The sequence below is a fragment of the Pristis pectinata genome, chromosome 24 (assembly GCF_009764475.1).
Source record: "Pristis pectinata isolate sPriPec2 chromosome 24, sPriPec2.1.pri, whole genome shotgun sequence".
Lineage (NCBI taxonomy): Eukaryota > Metazoa > Chordata > Chondrichthyes > Rhinopristiformes > Pristidae > Pristis > Pristis pectinata.
Window position 1 is genome coordinate 35,064,672 of NC_067428.1, and position 16,731 is coordinate 35,081,402.

The 16,731-nt window shown below is 49.6% G+C and overlaps 2 protein-coding genes across 5 annotated transcripts in view; both read left to right on the forward strand.

The window, feature by feature from the left end:
• The window catches only part of rfxank (regulatory factor X-associated ankyrin-containing protein), an 830,559-nt gene that overhangs the window by 211,366 nt on the left and 602,462 nt on the right, over positions 1-16,731 (forward strand). The window lies entirely within an intron of this gene.
• The window catches only part of ncanb (neurocan b), a 175,723-nt gene that overhangs the window by 136,927 nt on the left and 22,065 nt on the right, over positions 1-16,731 (forward strand). For both annotated transcript variants that reach the window (XM_052037702.1, XM_052037701.1), the window contains exon 9: positions 9,530-9,646. In XM_052037702.1, coding sequence (XP_051893662.1) covers positions 9,530-9,646 — 117 coding nt within the window. The remainder of the gene's footprint in view (positions 1-9,529; positions 9,647-16,731) is intronic.

Sequence of the window (16,731 nt, forward strand, 5' to 3'; positions counted from 1 at the left end):
TGTTGGTACCAACATTTACCACGACTTCTGGCTGCTTTCCCTCCCACACAAGAATGTTGTGGACCTGATCAGAGACATCCTGGACCCTGGCACCTGGAAGGCAACATACCATCCGGGATTCTTGCTCATGTCCACAGAACCTCCTGTCTGTTCCCCTGACTATCGAGTCCCCGATCACTATTGCCCTGCTCTTCTCCCTTCCCTTCTGAGCAGTAGGACTAGTCCCAGTGCCAGAGACCTGGCTACTGCTACTTGATCCCTGTAGGTCATCCCCCTCAACAGCAGCCAAAGCGGAATACCTGTTTTTGAGGGGAACAACCTCAGGGGTCCTCTGCACTGTCTGCCTGTTCCCTTTCTCTTTCTTTCCCCTGACAGTCACCCATCTATCTGCCTCCTGGACCCTAGAAGTACCTGCTCTAAAGGGGGGGGGGGGGTGACTGCCTCCCAATGCACAGCATCTACATAACTCTCTCTCTCCTTGATGCTTCGCAGTGTTTGAAGCTGTGACTCCAGCTCATCAATTCTGAGCTGAAGTTCCTCCAGCCTCAAGCACTTACTGCAGATGTGGTCACTGTGCACCACAGCAGGGTCCACAAGCTCCCACATCATGCAGCTGCAGTACATCACCTTGCCCTCCACCTGAACTATTTTTTTCCTTACCTAGCTGTAGTCTACTTAAAAGTTATAACAGTAACAGTAAACCTTACCTTTACTTACCAGCTACTCACCAGTGTTGTTGCAGATGGCCTCCGCCTCTTGATGCTGAAGCCTGTTGTGCCAAAGCCACTCCCTCTGACTCTGTCCACTCCAACAATGGCTGCACTGCTTGACACGACCTCCTTTTTATTGGCCCTTCTAAATTCTGCAAGAACAAAAAAGCCCGCAAAAACACACGAAACACACAAGCTTTTTAAATAGTTAGCCCGTACCTGTGAGGGAGCCGCTGCTCCAACGTCTCTCCGGGCCGATTCTGTAAGAGAAAACCTATTCAACCTTTCCCTGTAACTCAGGTCCTCAAGTCCCGGCAACATCCGTGTAATTTTCTCTGCACTTTTTCAAGCTTACAAGTTGTGGATTCAGATCCACCCTGAACTTGGGCAAACAGTCTGGGCTGATGCTACAGCCCCAGTTCAGTGCTGCGAGAGTGCAACACTGTTGGAGGTGTTTTCCTTTAGATGAGATGTTCAACCAAGGTTCTGTCTGGTCTCCCATCTGAAAGATTCCACGAAACTATTCAAAGAAGGGCAGGGGAGTTATCCCCAGCATCCAGGTCAATGATCTGTCTCTCCATTGACAGTATAAAGCTGTGGTTAACCTGCTCAAATAACTTATATCGCTGGGTCACTGTCCTCTCAGATGTGTCTAATTCCAGTGGCCGAGAAATGGAAAATGGTGAAGGATTCAGCAGGTTGTGAAGAATCTGTGGTGGAGGAAGCAGAGTTAACATCTCAGGTCAATGAATCTTCATCAGAATTACAAAGGTGGCTCAATAATGATGAAGGATCATCGACCTGAAACATTAACAATTTCTCTCTCCACAGACATTACCTGACCTGTTGAGTCTTCCAACATTTCTGTTTTATTTCAGATTCTTGGCATCTGCAGATTTGTGATGTTCAATACCTCCCGAGCCGCTGCCTGCTGTGGAATCAGCAAACAATGAATGTAATACCTGGTCACTATCGAGTAGGACTGGAGGGACTGCAGCCCCTTGGTAAATCACTGCACAGTCTGTTCTCTGATGCTCCCACCACCAGGGCTTGGAGGAGATTGTTGAGGGTGATCCCGAGGAGTGATTCTGTAGCTTCCTACTGTTCATGGTGGGAAGGACAAGGCAGATTAATGTCTTTAGGAAGTAGATAAAGCCCACCATGACAAGGTGGTTCACCTCATCCAGATCACCAGAGACAGGGCTTTCACTCAAAGGTGGCAGGTGAGAGGTAGAGGATGGAAACTATTGTTGGGTTCAACAGAGGCTCACGGGATTCTGTAGTGAAACCTACTCACCAAAGTCAGGGGTTTCCTCAATAATGTAATTCTTCATTTACAGGTGTGCTGTTACTGGGGTCATTGTTGAAAGCTCAACCCCAAAAGTCCTTGAGAGGGTGGAGCTGAGCCACCTCCTCGAACGCTGCCATCCTTGTAGCCAAAGTGCCTAAGGGCTGGGTCCTTACCGCCCAATGAAGTGATTTCATACAAATGGGAGTCTTAGTGTGACAGAGGGCAGAGGGCAGCCACATTGGATCATTTTCAATGACATGAGTGAGAAGTGGGAACAACACTTCCCAGCTGATCCTGAGTCACTGGATTTTGGACATGTAGGTGAGAGTCTGACCTGAGGCAGGTGAGGTGATACCACTCCTTGAACATCACTCAGGGTGGAGCATTGGTGTACCTAGGCCATCACCCTGGGACTCCCAGAGTGTGGTGTGGTGTTGAGACCGATGGGATAGCTGTACAGGGAGCTGGCAGGGACATGATGGGTGGAATGGTCACCTGCTGTGTTGTAATTGGTAAGACCATGTTATAGTGGCAGAGTGCTGTCTGGGCTGGGAGGGTAAACAGCTTCCTCCCACAACACCCTGACTTCAGCCTGCATCCTGTGCCCCACCTCACCCTACCTCCCCCCACCCACACCCCTTCCTCTGTCCCTCCACCCCTCCCTACCCCACCCCACCCACCCCCAATCCCTCTTCACCACCCCTCTCCCCCACCCTTCTCCCGCCCACCCACACCCCCCCACTGACCCGGCATTCCCTCCCTCCCCTCCTCTTACCCATCCACTCCCCTCATCCATCCTCCTAACCCAACCCCTACCCTCCCTCCCCTCACTCCTTCCCCTCACCCACTTCCTCACCCACAGCCCTCTCCTAGCCCCTGCACCACCTCCCAATCCTCACCCACAACCCACCCCGTCCCTCCCTGCCTCCCAACCCCTCAGCACCACCACCCATCCACTCTCCTGAACCATTACCCTTCCCTTTGTCCCTTGGTTCCCCTCTGTTCTGCCCACCAACCCTTCTGCAGACCCCTGAGCCTCAGGTCTCTGCACCACGCACTCCCACCCCGTCCCCCTGAGTCTCCCCTGTCCACTGACTCCAGCCCCAATTCTTCAATCCTGCTCCAATCTCCTTCCGACCTACACCCACTCCCCCCTCCCCCAAGTCTCCCCTCCAGCCGTGTGTCTGAGCACCACCCGGTCCCGACCCAACCACCACCCCCACCAACCCTCCCCCACCAAGGTCCACCGTCCCCCCCAGGCTCCGACCCTTTGCCTTTCCATCCACAGCAGGTCCTGATCCTTAAAGACTGCACCCACCCCACCCCCCATCCTCCAACCCCCATCCCTATCCCCACCCATCTCATCCTCAGCCCCCTCACCCCCAACCCACCCATCCTATCCTCAGCCCCACCCCACCCCAGCCCCATCGCCACCTCCCATCCCCAACCCTACCCCACCCCACCCCCACCCCCATACCATCTCCACTCCATCCCCACATCATCCCTACCACCCCATCTCCACTCTGCCCCTACCCCACCCCATCTCCACTCCACCCCCATCCCACCCCTATCCCCACCCCCACCCCCACCCCATCCCACCTCATCCCTACCCCATCACCCACCCCATCCACAGGCCCTGATCCTGGCCAACCCCCAGTAATTCCTGCCAGTCCGCTCATCATTCCTCCTCAGGCCAGGGGAGCATGGAGGGAGAGGAGGATGGGGAGACCAAACTATGTGCAAGGACATCAGAGGCTCAAGCTCCACCTCAGAAGTTCCGTGCAGTGCTGGGTCACTGAGGTACCGTGAGGCCGTGCAGTGCAGGGTCACTGAGGTACCGTGAGGCCGTGCAGTGCAGGGTCACTGAGGTACCGTGAGGCCGTGCAGTGCAGGGTCACTGAGGTACCGTGAGGCCGTGCAGTGCAGGGTCACTGAGGTACCGTGAGGCCGTGCAGTGCAGGGTCACTGAGGTACCGTGAGGCCGTGCAGTGCAGGGTCACTGAGGTACCGTGAGGCCGTGCAGTGGAGGGTCACTGAGGTACCGTGAGGCCGTGCAGTGCAGGGTCACTGGGGTACCGTGAGGCCGTGCAGTGCTGGGTCACTGAGGTACAGTGATCCCGTGCAGTGCTGGGTCACTGAGGTACAGTGATGCCGTGCAGTGCTGGGTCACTGAGGTACAGTGATGCCGTGCAGTGCTGGGTCACTGAGGTACAGTGATGCCGTGCAGTGCTGGGTCACTGAGGTACAGTGATGCCGTGCAGTGCTGGGTCACTGAGGTACCGTGAGGCCGTGCAGTGCAGGGTCACTGAGGTACCGTGAGGCCGTGCAGTGCTGGGTCACTGAGGTACCGTGAGGCCGTGCAGTGCTGGATCACTGAGGTACCGTGAGGCCAGTCTGTTCCCTCAGTGGGATTTAACAATCTGACAGTCAGTGTTGAAGAGCAGAGAGCTCTCCCCTGTATTCTCCCAAGAACAACATCACAGATTGCCTGTCATTGCTGGTCTGTGGGAGCTTGCTGTGTGCTTTTACTTTCCAGGATGTGGACATAGCCAACAGACCAGCATTTATTGCCCGCCCCTAATTTCCCTTGAGAAGGTGGGGGTGAGCTGCCTTCTGAACCCGCAGGGGTCCTTCTGGTGAAGGTGCTCCCTCAGAGCTGTTGGGGAGGGGGTTCCAAGATTGAGACCCAGTGATGATGAAGGAATGGTAACATAGTTCCGATCAGGATGGTGTGTGACATGAAGGGGAACTTGTAGTGGTGGTGTTGTCCTGCATCTGCTGCCCTTGTTGTTTGTAGTGCAGAGGTCACGGGTCTGAGGAGTGCTGTTGGAGTGTGCTGTTTGTGGAAAGGGTGAGACTGAACGCTGAGTTTGCTCATGGTCCTAATCAGCCAGTTCCATTACCATTTTAAAAGATATTTGGATAAGTACATGGATAGGAGGGGTCCAGAGGGATATGGATCAAATGGGACTCGCTTAGGACTAGCACTATGGTCAGCATGGACGAGCTGGGCAGAATGGCCTGTTTCCATGCTGTAATGCTCTATGACTCTATGACTATTACACTGAGCCAACAGAAGCAGACAACATCATCATGGTCTCCAATGTGTGTGGTTTCTCCTCAACTAATCATCATCTTTCCCCATCAGAAGGGTCTCCCACATTGTACGCTGGAGATTGGGAATACTAAACTTCCTTGAGATGACTCCATCAAAAGCAACTTGTATTTCTGTATCACATTTATCAAAGTAAAATGTCCCAAAGTGCATCACAGCAGTGCCATAGAGTCATAGTGTCAAACAGCACGGAAACAGGCCCTTCGGCCCAACTTGTCCATGCTGACCGTAGTGCTAGTCCTAAGTGGCTGTGTTGCCCAGTGAGCTAGTTCCATCTGTCCTCACTGCCCCAGTGGTGTTAAGCAAAGTTTGAGACCGATCCTCAGAAAGGAATATTAACAAAAACTTGGTTAGAGGTAGGTTTTAAGGAGGGCAGAAGGGGAAAGGCAGAGAGCTTTACTAGGGTATTCCAGAGCTTGGGACCAGGTAGCTGAATGTAGAGCACAGATGTTGGAGGAGTGTAGGACTGGAAAGTGTCAGAGAGACAGGGAAGGGTGAGGCGATGAGTGATTCACATAAAACTGCGGTTCAGCACGCTCTTGAAGGGAAACATGTTCACTAAGGTGAATTCACTGAGTGGGAAGCATCTTCTCTCTGTTTAACTTTTGACTGTATTTGAGATACTGGGGTATTAATTACAGTTGTCATAATTTGATAATATGGTTAATCGTTTCGTTAGAGAAATTTTCTTCATCATCAGTTGATTCCCTTCTGTGTTAATCAATACTAAATGCATTACATTTAATCATTTCATTTCCAATAGGATTAATTAATGTTTGAACTGCATAAATTTTACATCATTCGTGACCAATTCTGTGTGTTTATTTCATGAATTTATTCATGGTCAGAGCTGCTCTGCAGGCTCTTGAGCCAAGGACTCGTGCCTTCCCACTGCAACGTCTGCACCCTTCATCCTCTGCGCTAACTTTCCCTTTACTGCCCTTGGAGGTATTGTCCTCACTCCGTCACTGAGCTTTAGAACCCAGCCTTACCCAGAACTTCCTGAACCAGGATTTGTCACAAGATCCAGCAAGCAAGTGTGATGTTTCAAAGTCAAATATGAAATAAAGCAGAAAGCACTGGATCCATTCCACAGGTTGGGCAGCTTCTACAGTCACAGGGTCATAGGATCACACAGCTCGGAAACAGCCCCTTCGGCCCACTGTGTCCCTGCTGACTATTGTACTTATCTGAGCAAAATTCACTTACCTGCATTTGGTTCTTAGACTTGTTTGCCTTGGTGATTCAAGTACTTGTCTGGATATTGAGGTGTTGTGTGATTACCTGCTTCCAACATCTCCTCAGGCAGAGCATTCCAAACTCCACCCACTCTCTGTGTCAGACTGAGACAGAACGCAAACAAGTCCTTCAGCCCAACTCATCCGTGCCTAACTGAGCCAGTCCCATTTGCCTGCATTTGGCCCATATCCCTCTGAACCTTTCTTAACCATGTACCTGTCTGAATGTCATTTAAACATTGTAATTGGACCCACCTCCAACACTGCTTCTGGCAGCTCGTTCCGTATACCCACCACCCTGTATGTGAAAAAGTTGCCCCTCAGGTCCCCTTTAAATCTTTCCACTCTTATCTTAAACTACCAGGTCACCCCTCAGCCTCCATTGCTCGAGGGAAAAGATCCCCGGTCTATCCAGTCTCTTCTTATAACTCATTGAAACCTACCAAATATTGAAAGGTCCAGATCAAGTGGATGTGGAGAGGATGCTTCCAGTAGTGGGAGAGTCTAGGACCAGAGGGCACAGCCTCAGAATAGAAGGACGTCCCTTTAGAACAGAGATAAGGAGGAATTTCTTTATCCAGAGGGTGGTGAATCTGTGGAATTCATTGCCACAGACGGCTGTGGAGGCCAAGTCATTGGGTATATTTAAAGCGGAGGTTGATAGGTTCTTGATTAGTAAGGGCATCAAAGGTTATGGGGAGAAGGTAGGAGAATGGGGTTGAGAGGGAAAAATAAATCAGCCATGCTCAAATGGCAGAGCAGGCTCGAAGGGCCAAATGACCTAATTCTGCTCCTATGTCTTATGGTCTTATGGATCTTTTCTGTACTCCTTCTAGCTTAATGACATCCTTCCTATAGCTGGGTGACCAGAACTGCAGACAGTGCTCCAAATGCGGACTCACCAAGGTCTTGTACAGGTGTAACGTGACATCCTGACTCTTGTACTCAGTGCCCTGACCAGTGAAGGCCAGCGTGCCAAACACCTTCTTCACCACCCTGTCTACCTGTGTCGCCACTTTCAGGACTTGTACCCCTAGGTCTCTCTGTTCAACACTCCCCAGGACCCTGACATTTACTGTACAAGTTCAGCCCTGGTTGAACTTACCAACGTGCATCACTTCACACTTGTCAGGATTATATACTGTGAAGTCAGAAGAGTTAATGTTTCCAGTCAGACCAGTCCTGATGAAAAGTCATTGGTCTGAAATGTTACCTCTGCTTCTTTCTCCACAGACACTGCCAGTCTCAACCAATCAGTCACTGACGTGACTAGACTCCCAGAAGAGACTTCCCTTCCCTCACAGACATTCTGCATTGAGTTCAACTTGTTGAATGGCTCCAGTGTTGGTTTTATTTCAGGTTTCTGGCATCTGCAGGATTTTGCCATTACACTGACGTTCGGGATGAGTCCCGGAATCCAAACACCAGGTTGATCCCAAGGGGCTGGAACAGTTGTCCCCATGGTCATCATCTGGTACAGGCCTGGTGTCTCCAGGGCATCGCGGGATTCCTCCCACCCTCTCCTGGGGTCTGGTAACTAACCCATGAGGACCTCTGGGGTGGGGGTTTTGTCTGCTATGAGGCCCAGCCCCCGTTGCCCTCTCGGCTGCACTTGGTCACTGAGCCAGCTGTTGGGTGGGTGTGTTAGAGGGGTGCCTGGGGCTTGGTCTCCCAGAGGTTAAGTGCACAGCACCGTGCCAGTGTGTTGGGGGGATGTTCTCACATGGGGTTACATCCTTTATCTGACTGAGCTTACAGTGACAACCATGTGGAAGGTACAGCACAGAAACAGACCATTCGGCCCATACAGACTGGTCAAATCACGCAGATGCCATGGCCAAGAAAGCCCACCAGAGCCTCTACTTCCTCAGGAGGCTAAAGAAATTTGGTTTGTCCCCTTTGACTCTCACCGACTTTTATCGGTGCACCATAGAAAGCATCCTATCTGGATGTATCACGGCTTGGTATGGCAACTGCTCTGCCCAGGACTGCAAGAAGCTGCAGAGAGTTGTGGACACAGCCCAGTGCATCACAGACACCAGCCTCCCCTCCTTGGACTCTGTCTTTAGCTCTCATTGTCTTGGTGAAGCAGCCAGCATAATCAAAGACCCCACCCACCTGGGACATTCTTTCTTCTCTCCTCTTCCATCAGGTAGAAGATACAGGAGCCTGAAGGCACGTACCGCCAGACTTAAGGACAGCTTCTACCCCACTGTGATAAGACTATTGAACGGTTCCCTTATACAATGAGATGGACTCTGACCTCACGATCTACCTTGTTGTGACCTTTCACCTTATTGCACTGCACTTTCTCTGTAGCTGTGACACTTTACTGTGTACTGTTATTGTTTTTACCTGCGCTACATCAATGCACTCTGTACTAACTCAATGTATCTGCACTGTGTAATGAATTGACCTGTAAGATCGGTATGCGAGACAAGTTTTTCACTGTACCTCGGTACAAGTGACAATAATAAACCAACACCAATACCTATACAAGCCTCCCACCCCATCAACCCATCCTCTGTAGCCTCTCTCACCGTGGTGTCCATCCAGCCTTCCCTCCCAGACATTGCTGCTGTTCACTGTGGGAGTGTGTGCCATGTTTGTGTTGTGGATGATGCTGTGTACTGCAGATGTGAACTGCTGGAACCAGCTGTGGAGGCTGAGACCAAACCTCTTCAAAGGGAGATGTCAGCTGCCTGGGCCCCCAGCCTTGGAATTCTCTCCCTGGACCTCACCACCCCCACCCAGATCTCTCCTCCAAGGCTTGGTTACCCCATCTACTATCACAGAATCCCACAATGGTTACAACACAGAAGGACTTCCGACCATTGAGTTGCTCTTTGTTCTATGTAGGAACAATCCAGCCAGTTCCACTCCCCGCACTCTCACAGCCACTTACCCAGCTCCCTGGGTCCCTGGAATGGAATCTGCCCCCACTCCTCCCTGACCCCCATCCCTCACTGCATGAGGTTTCCCCCCACCTCGCTCTGTTCTTTTGCCAATCAATGAACTGCTTTTGAAATCACTTGTAAGCTTCAGCTGCCTGGTGTTGGTCAAGTCGGAGAATGTGAGCAGGAGAGACTGTGTTCTGAAGCCTGTCCTTCTCACCAGTCTGAAGCTTTCCATGACGTTGCTCTGTCTAGTTTTCCTGTGCTTTGTTTCTGTACAGAGGAACCAGACCCTTGCCAGACAAACCCCTGCCTCCACGAGGGAACCTGCTTGTCCAACAGCACCATGTACACCTGCGACTGTGTGGATGGGTTCACCGGAGAGAACTGCGAGATTGGTAAGGGGCCAATGTGGATTATTTCTTTGTAGCTTCTCTACCACCGACTCTTCTGCCTGAAACATCATTTGCTCAGGCACCTTCAGTAAATGTAAGTGAGAAACTTAATGATCAATTATTAATGATGGTTCTCCCCTTCTCCCTGCTGACAGTAACACTTCCTGAGTGAAGTGACACCCTTCACTTGGTGGTTGGTGAATCTGTGGAATTCTCTGTCCCATGGTTGTGGATTCTCAGTCAGTGGGTTCATCCAGTGCAGCGATGGAGAGGTTTCTGGGTATTAAGTGTAGGGGAACAGTTTTGAGCTGGAAGATCAGCCATGGTTTTTTCAAATGGCAGAGCAGGCTTGAGGGGCTGAATGGCCTCCTCCTGCTGGTACGACAGTCTGAACCTCACCCAAAGGTCCCCAATCCCCTTCAGTCTATCCCTTCGGTCATCAACCCTTCAGCCAGTGGAGATGGAATCTCCTTATTCCTCTATTAAAGTCCCAGTTTTCAGTGTTTTGGTCCAACCACATAAACAGTGCAGCTTCACTTAGGTGGGAGCCAGGGATCCTGTGGTGGGTGACTCACCTCCAAACACCCCAAATCCTTTCCACCACGCACAGGGCACAAGTCAGGTGCAAGATGGACACTCTCCACCTGCCTGGATGAGTGCAGGTCCAACAACCCTCAGGAGGCTCAGCACTATCCAGGACAAAGCAATTCACCTGATTGGTACCTGATCCAGCACCCTAAACACTCCCTCCCTCTACCACTGGTGCGCACTTGGAAGAGAGAGAACAAAAATTATTCCACTGTCGTACTTCACTCATTGTTGAGATCACACATACGTTGTCACACAGATGCTCACTCACTGACATGTTGTAGGGGGAATGAATGGCCAGAGCTATACAGCACAGAAACAGGTCCTTCAGCTCACTCTGTCCATGCTGGCCACCAAGTCCCGTTTAATCCCATTTACCAGCACTTGGTTCATGCCCTACTCTGCCTTGGCAATTCAAGTGCTCGTCCAGATGCTTCTTCAACGTTGCGAGAGTCCCTGCCTCCACCACATTCCCAGGCACTGAGTTGCAACCACTCTGTACGTGATTTTTTTTTTCCTCAGGTCCCCTCTAAACCTCTCAGTCCTCACCTTAAATCTATGCCCTCTGGTCTTAGTCACTGCCACAGGGAAATGTTTCTGACTATCGACCCTATCCATGCCCCTCATAATCTTATACCTCTATCAGGTCTGCCCTCCACCTCCTCTGCTGCAAGAAAACAAACACAGCCTATCCAGTCTCTCCTTTTAACTGAAACCCTTCCAGGAAATATTCTGGTGAATCTACTCTGCACTTTCTCCAGTGCAATCATGTGGCAACCACAACTGTACACAACATTGCGGTCTAACCCACGCTTTATAAAGTTGGACCAAGACCTCCATGCTCTGATATTCTGTTCCCTGGCTAATTCCATGAGCCTTCTTCACCTACCTCTGCTGCCACTTGTACACCAAGGTCCCTCTGTTCATCGACACTCTCTGGGGCCCAACCATTTACTTTGTATCGTCTATCCTTATTTGACCTCCCAAAATGCATCACCTCACACTTATCAGGATTAAATTCCAATGACCATTGGTCCAACCCAACCCTCTCTGACCACCGTCCTCACTTATTAATCATTCCTCAACGTTGACGTCTAAGTCATTAATGCATATTGGGCTGTGATCACGAACAGGAAGCTGATTTACCTCTGTTCCTGACTGCTGCTATCTCATTGGCTGAGCACAGCTGATGGACTGAGGTTTGGACCCAGGCTTTGTTGGTCTTTTTGACTTTGACCCACATGAGACACTGGGGCAGCCATTTGTCTTTGGGCATTGATGCTTTGGGCTGCTCACCACCTGAAGGTGTGGAGAATGCCACCCCAGGTCCAGGGATGGAATGGAGATACAGTCTGTGCTGGGCACCAGCACCACAGAACCTCAACCACATAAACACGGTGACTGTGAGTCCATGACAGAGACCAGGTACCCTGTGGTGTGTGACTCACTCCTGACAGTAGAATCACTTCCTCTGGATGTTAGCACAGAAAGGAGCTGAGTGAATGATCTGCTGCTGGAGGTATACATGTTGATTCACTAACCATCTGATGTTCAGGGAAAAGACTCAATGAACCTTAATTTCTGCATTAGTAGACAGAGTGCCTGGGTTTACTGCAGCGTGTGAAGTGAGGCACCTTCCCAGTCAGGGCCCATCATGGATATTCAGCTGGGACATTTGAACAGGAAACTGCAGTGCTGTACTGCCAATCTGTACCCCCAACAACTGCACTTACAAAGACTATGCCAGGCTGCCTCAGAGGAGCAATTATAAGCCAAAATATTTCACCATCCAAATACGAACAGGTGACCAAAAGTTTGTTCAAATTCCCTACTTTTATACAGCTGAAACCAGCATGGATATAACTGGAACAATTTAACCCTCACCCCCCATTCACTGGCAGTTACCCAGTGCACCAACTTGCTGTTCACTACCACTAACCCAGTGTACCAGCTCCCCTCTGTTCACTTCCAGTAACCCAGTGCACCAACCCCTCCCTCCCAATTCACTGCCAGTGCACCAACTCCCCCAATTCACTGCCAGTTACCCAATGCACCAACCACTCCCCCCTGTTCACTCCTTGTGACCCTGTGCACCAAACTGCTTCCTATTCTGAACAAAGAATTTTGACCTGTAACGTTAACTGTTTCTCTTTCCACAGATGCTGCCTGAGCTGCTGTCTCCAGCATTTATCTAACACTCCCAGTAACCCTATGCCCCAAACACACCCCATTCACCCCCAACAACCCAATGCCCCAAACTATACCTTATTCATTCACATTAACCCAATAGACTGAAACTCTTCCCATTCATTCCCATTACCCAACTGGCCAAGCCCTTTTGTTCACCCCATTAGCCCAATGAAACAAACCCTTTCTATTCACTGCAATGGATAAAATCCCAGTTTGACAGCATCTTCCCATCTCTATAAGTTGTTACAGATCTAACACTCCAAATCCATTATTGTTAATTCTCACTCCATTGAACTGTTTTTCCAATCTGCTGGTACTTTACCAGACTCGAAGGAATTTTGGGAAAACCTCAGCCAATGCATCCAGTATTTCTGCAGACACTTCTGATATGGCCCACAGACAGACATCAGATCCTGGCGACATTGGATTTTCATCCCATTAGTTTCACCTGTTCTTTTCTGATTGTGTTTATTTTAAGTGTCCCGTTGTCCACAGACCTCCTGCTGTTTACAGATGCTTTTAGTGTCTTTTATTGTGTGGACAAATACAAAATGTTCATTCAAATTCTTTGCCATTTCCTTATTTCCCAATATTACTTCCCCAATCTCTTCCTCTAAGGAGCCAGCCTTTACCTTGGCATCTCACTCTTGCAGTCTGTTTTCATATCCCTACCACAAGCTCTCTCAGTCTGTCCAGTTCCTCTCGTTTAATCATTGCTGATGGTTTTAAACTGTTGCTGGTCTTCTGGCCTTTGCCTTTTCTTTCAATGTGAAACCATCCTTAATTTCCTGAGTTAACCACGGCTGGATCTTTCTTGGAACCTTCAGTTCTGAATGGAGTTTAACTCGATTGAGAATTCTGAAATACTTCCTGAAATGTCTGCCGCTGTTTATCTGTTGATCAAATTTCCCAGAAAACTTTAGCCCAGTCTGCCTTTATATGTCTGTAACAAGCTTTATTGAACACACGAGTTTTAGACTCTTATCACTTCCAACTGAACAGTGAATTCTCCTGTGTTGTGATCACTCTTTCCCAGTGGGTACTTTACTGCAGTGATGAAAGTGCCACTGACATTGCTGCCAAACAGCATCTACTCACCAATAACCTGCTCACCGGGGCCCAGTTTAGGTTTTGCTCAGAATTCTTGGCTCCAGACCACACCATAACCTTGGTTCAAACATGGACCAAAGAGTTAAATTCCAGAGGGAATGAGCACCACTGACATAAAGACAGCATTTGATCATGTGTGGCATCAAGGTACCCTGGGAAAACTGAAGTCAGAGGGCATCAAAGGGAGAACACTCCAATGGCTGCAGCCACACCTCACACACAGGAAGGTGGTTGTGGCTGTTGGAGCTCAGTCACTATAACCATGCAGCAAGACCTAGACAATGTTCAGGCATGGGCTGACAAGTGACCAGTTACATCTGCACCACTAAAGTGTTGGAAAATGAACATTTCCAACAAGAGAGAATCCAACCACCTATTCCTGACCCCACCATCGATATCCAAGGGTTCACCACTGACCAGAAACTCAGCTGGACCAGCCACATAAATACCCTGGCTGTCAGAGCAATTCATTATTTCTTTACTGTCTTATTACAGCATAGAAGGAGGCCATTTGGCCCATTGAGTCCATGCCGCCTTCTAGCAGAGCAATTCTATCAGTTCCATTCCCCCTCTCCTTACGCCCCTGTACCTCTCCAACTTGTTCTCTCTCACATACTCATCAACTCCCCGTGATTCTTGTGTCTTTCACCTCCACTACAGGGAATTTATTTCGAGTGGCCAATTAATGTACCAGCATGTCAAGTGTGAGGAACCAGAGCAGCTGGAGGAACCCACACAATCACGGGAAGAACCATACAGACTGCACCTTAGGTCAGGATGGAACCTGAATTCCCGGAGCAGTGATGCCCCACTAACTGCCCCACCTACATGCTGCTGTCCATGGGCTGGAGGAGAGCAGTCCCAACAACTCCCCCACTAACTGCCCCACCACAAAGCACCCAGAACAAAGCATTCCCTTGGAATGGCAATCACCAAATCTCTGTGAACATTCATTCTCTCCAGCGTATGCACACCGTGGCTGCAGTGTGAGCTACCTACAAGATGCACTGCAGTTACTCGCCCAGGCTACTCTGACACCACCTTCCAATCCTGCGATCTTTACCAACCATCCCCACCCCCAGGTCCAGTCACCCCACCCCCATATTCACCCATCCCCACCCCCAGGTCCACCCATCCCACCCCCAGGTCTAGTCACCCCACCCCCAGATCTAGTGACCCCACCCCCATGTTCATTTCCTTTCTGCCCATCCTTCCACAATGAAATGTCAATGCCCCAGGGGCATTTGTCCCCAGCCGTGGTCACCTCGAAACCACATCTCTGGTCAAACCCATCTCATTCTGTTTGTGCCCTCATGTTGTAAATGTGGGGGGTATTTGGGTAAAGAGCCTTTAATTTTCTCTTTTTCCCTTCTCTGACTTTATTTGGTGAGTATACTTTCTCCCTTCCTGCCACACCACTGCCCATTTCAATAACATTCATGTTTTCTCTTAAGCTGTATAAATTCTTCCTCAACTGAAGCCTCCACCACCCTGCCCCTGCCCGCTCCCCCGCACCATCTCTACTTAGTTTAAATTCCTCTCTGGAACCCCATTCATTTGATTTGCCACAACAATGGTCCCAGCCCTTTTCAAGTGAAGCCTGTCCAATGGAACAGCCCCTCTTTCTCCACTGCTTGTGTCGTTACCCCATGAAGTGAAGCTCATTTCTCCCACACCAACCTCTGAGCTACACATTCAACTCTGATCTTGTTGGCCTTATGCCAATCACCATGGTTTAGTTGATAGTCAGTGATTGTTACCTTTGTGGGTCTGCTTTATAATGTGCACTGTAGCTGCGCTTACTCCTTCAACAGAGCCTCCGTTGTCCTGTCTATGTCATTCGGCTCCCACAGGACAACAGTTGGGTCTTTTTCCTCCCACTCCAAATTCCTCTCCAGCTCCTAGGAGATGTCCATTATCCTGGCACTGGGCAGGCAACAGAGCCCCTGGACCCACTCTCCGAGATACAGAGAACAGTATTTGCCCCCTGAACTATACTTTCCTCAATCGCTTCTACTTTCCTCTTCACTTCCCCATGTCTCGGTGCTTGCTCAGTCTCCTCAGCTATCCAGCAGTCTCTTCAGGAGCCTTGGACCAGATGGGCAAGTGCAAGAGTTGAGGCTCTTCAATGTTACCTCCTGGGTCCTTGTACCTCCCTCACTCGTAACCACATCCTCCTGTCCTAGTCTAAGGGGCGTGTCTGCTTCCTGGAAGAAAGGGAACTTTCTTCCTGTCTGATGCACTGCCCATCTCAGGCTCCAGGTCAGCAACCCTGTGCTGGAACTACTGGAGCTGCAGACACTTACTACACATGTGGTGTCATGGATCACAGTGACCTTCACCCACTCCCACACACTGTAGTCACAGCACATCACTTGCCTGCCATGTCCAACATTACTTATTTTATTAGATTAGTAAATAACTTTCCAACTGTCAATTTATAATCTTTAGTTCTAACTTAGTTCAGTTAATAATCTACTCTTCAGGTATGAATTTTTATTTATATCTTCTGCACTGCATTTTAATTGAGTGTGAATTCTATAAACCTCAAAAGAAAACTGCAAGCTCACCAGTCAATTGCCTTCCTGTCTTCCTGTGACATCATACCTTGATCCTTGTCCAGTTTCTCAAACTCCTGATTCGAATCACTGCTGACACTGGTGCCACTTATCAATTCAACTCCGTTCCTTTACAACACAGCACCTCTTCCCTCACTGCCCCCGATTCCCACCGTCCCCAGTGCCCCACTCAGCAACATCCCAATTTTCATGCTGTGTCGAATCCATCATCCCTGGCACCACATTTCATGCGACGTGCTCCGCTCATTAGGCAAAGCGAGATGAACTTCCAAAGACTGCTGGCAAAGATCTCCATTAACTTGGTCACTCAGTGCACTGATGATTTATGGCTAGTTATTAAAAACAGAAATGCTGGAAACATTCTGCAGATCAGGCAGCATCTGTGGAGAGGAGGAAACAGTTAATGTTTCAGGATGATACCAGTTGTGATGAAGCGTTTCTCTCTCCTTGGTTGTTGCTTGACCTGCTGAGTGTTTCCACAGTTTTTTGTTTCTACTTAAGGTCAGTTAGGGTAAGTAGATTTTTAAAACTCACTGGAGCACTGTTGAGTCTGTCAGATTGGCTACTGTGAGTCCTACATTCCAATAGGGATAATGGGAGAAGCTCTTTGTTGCCTATAAG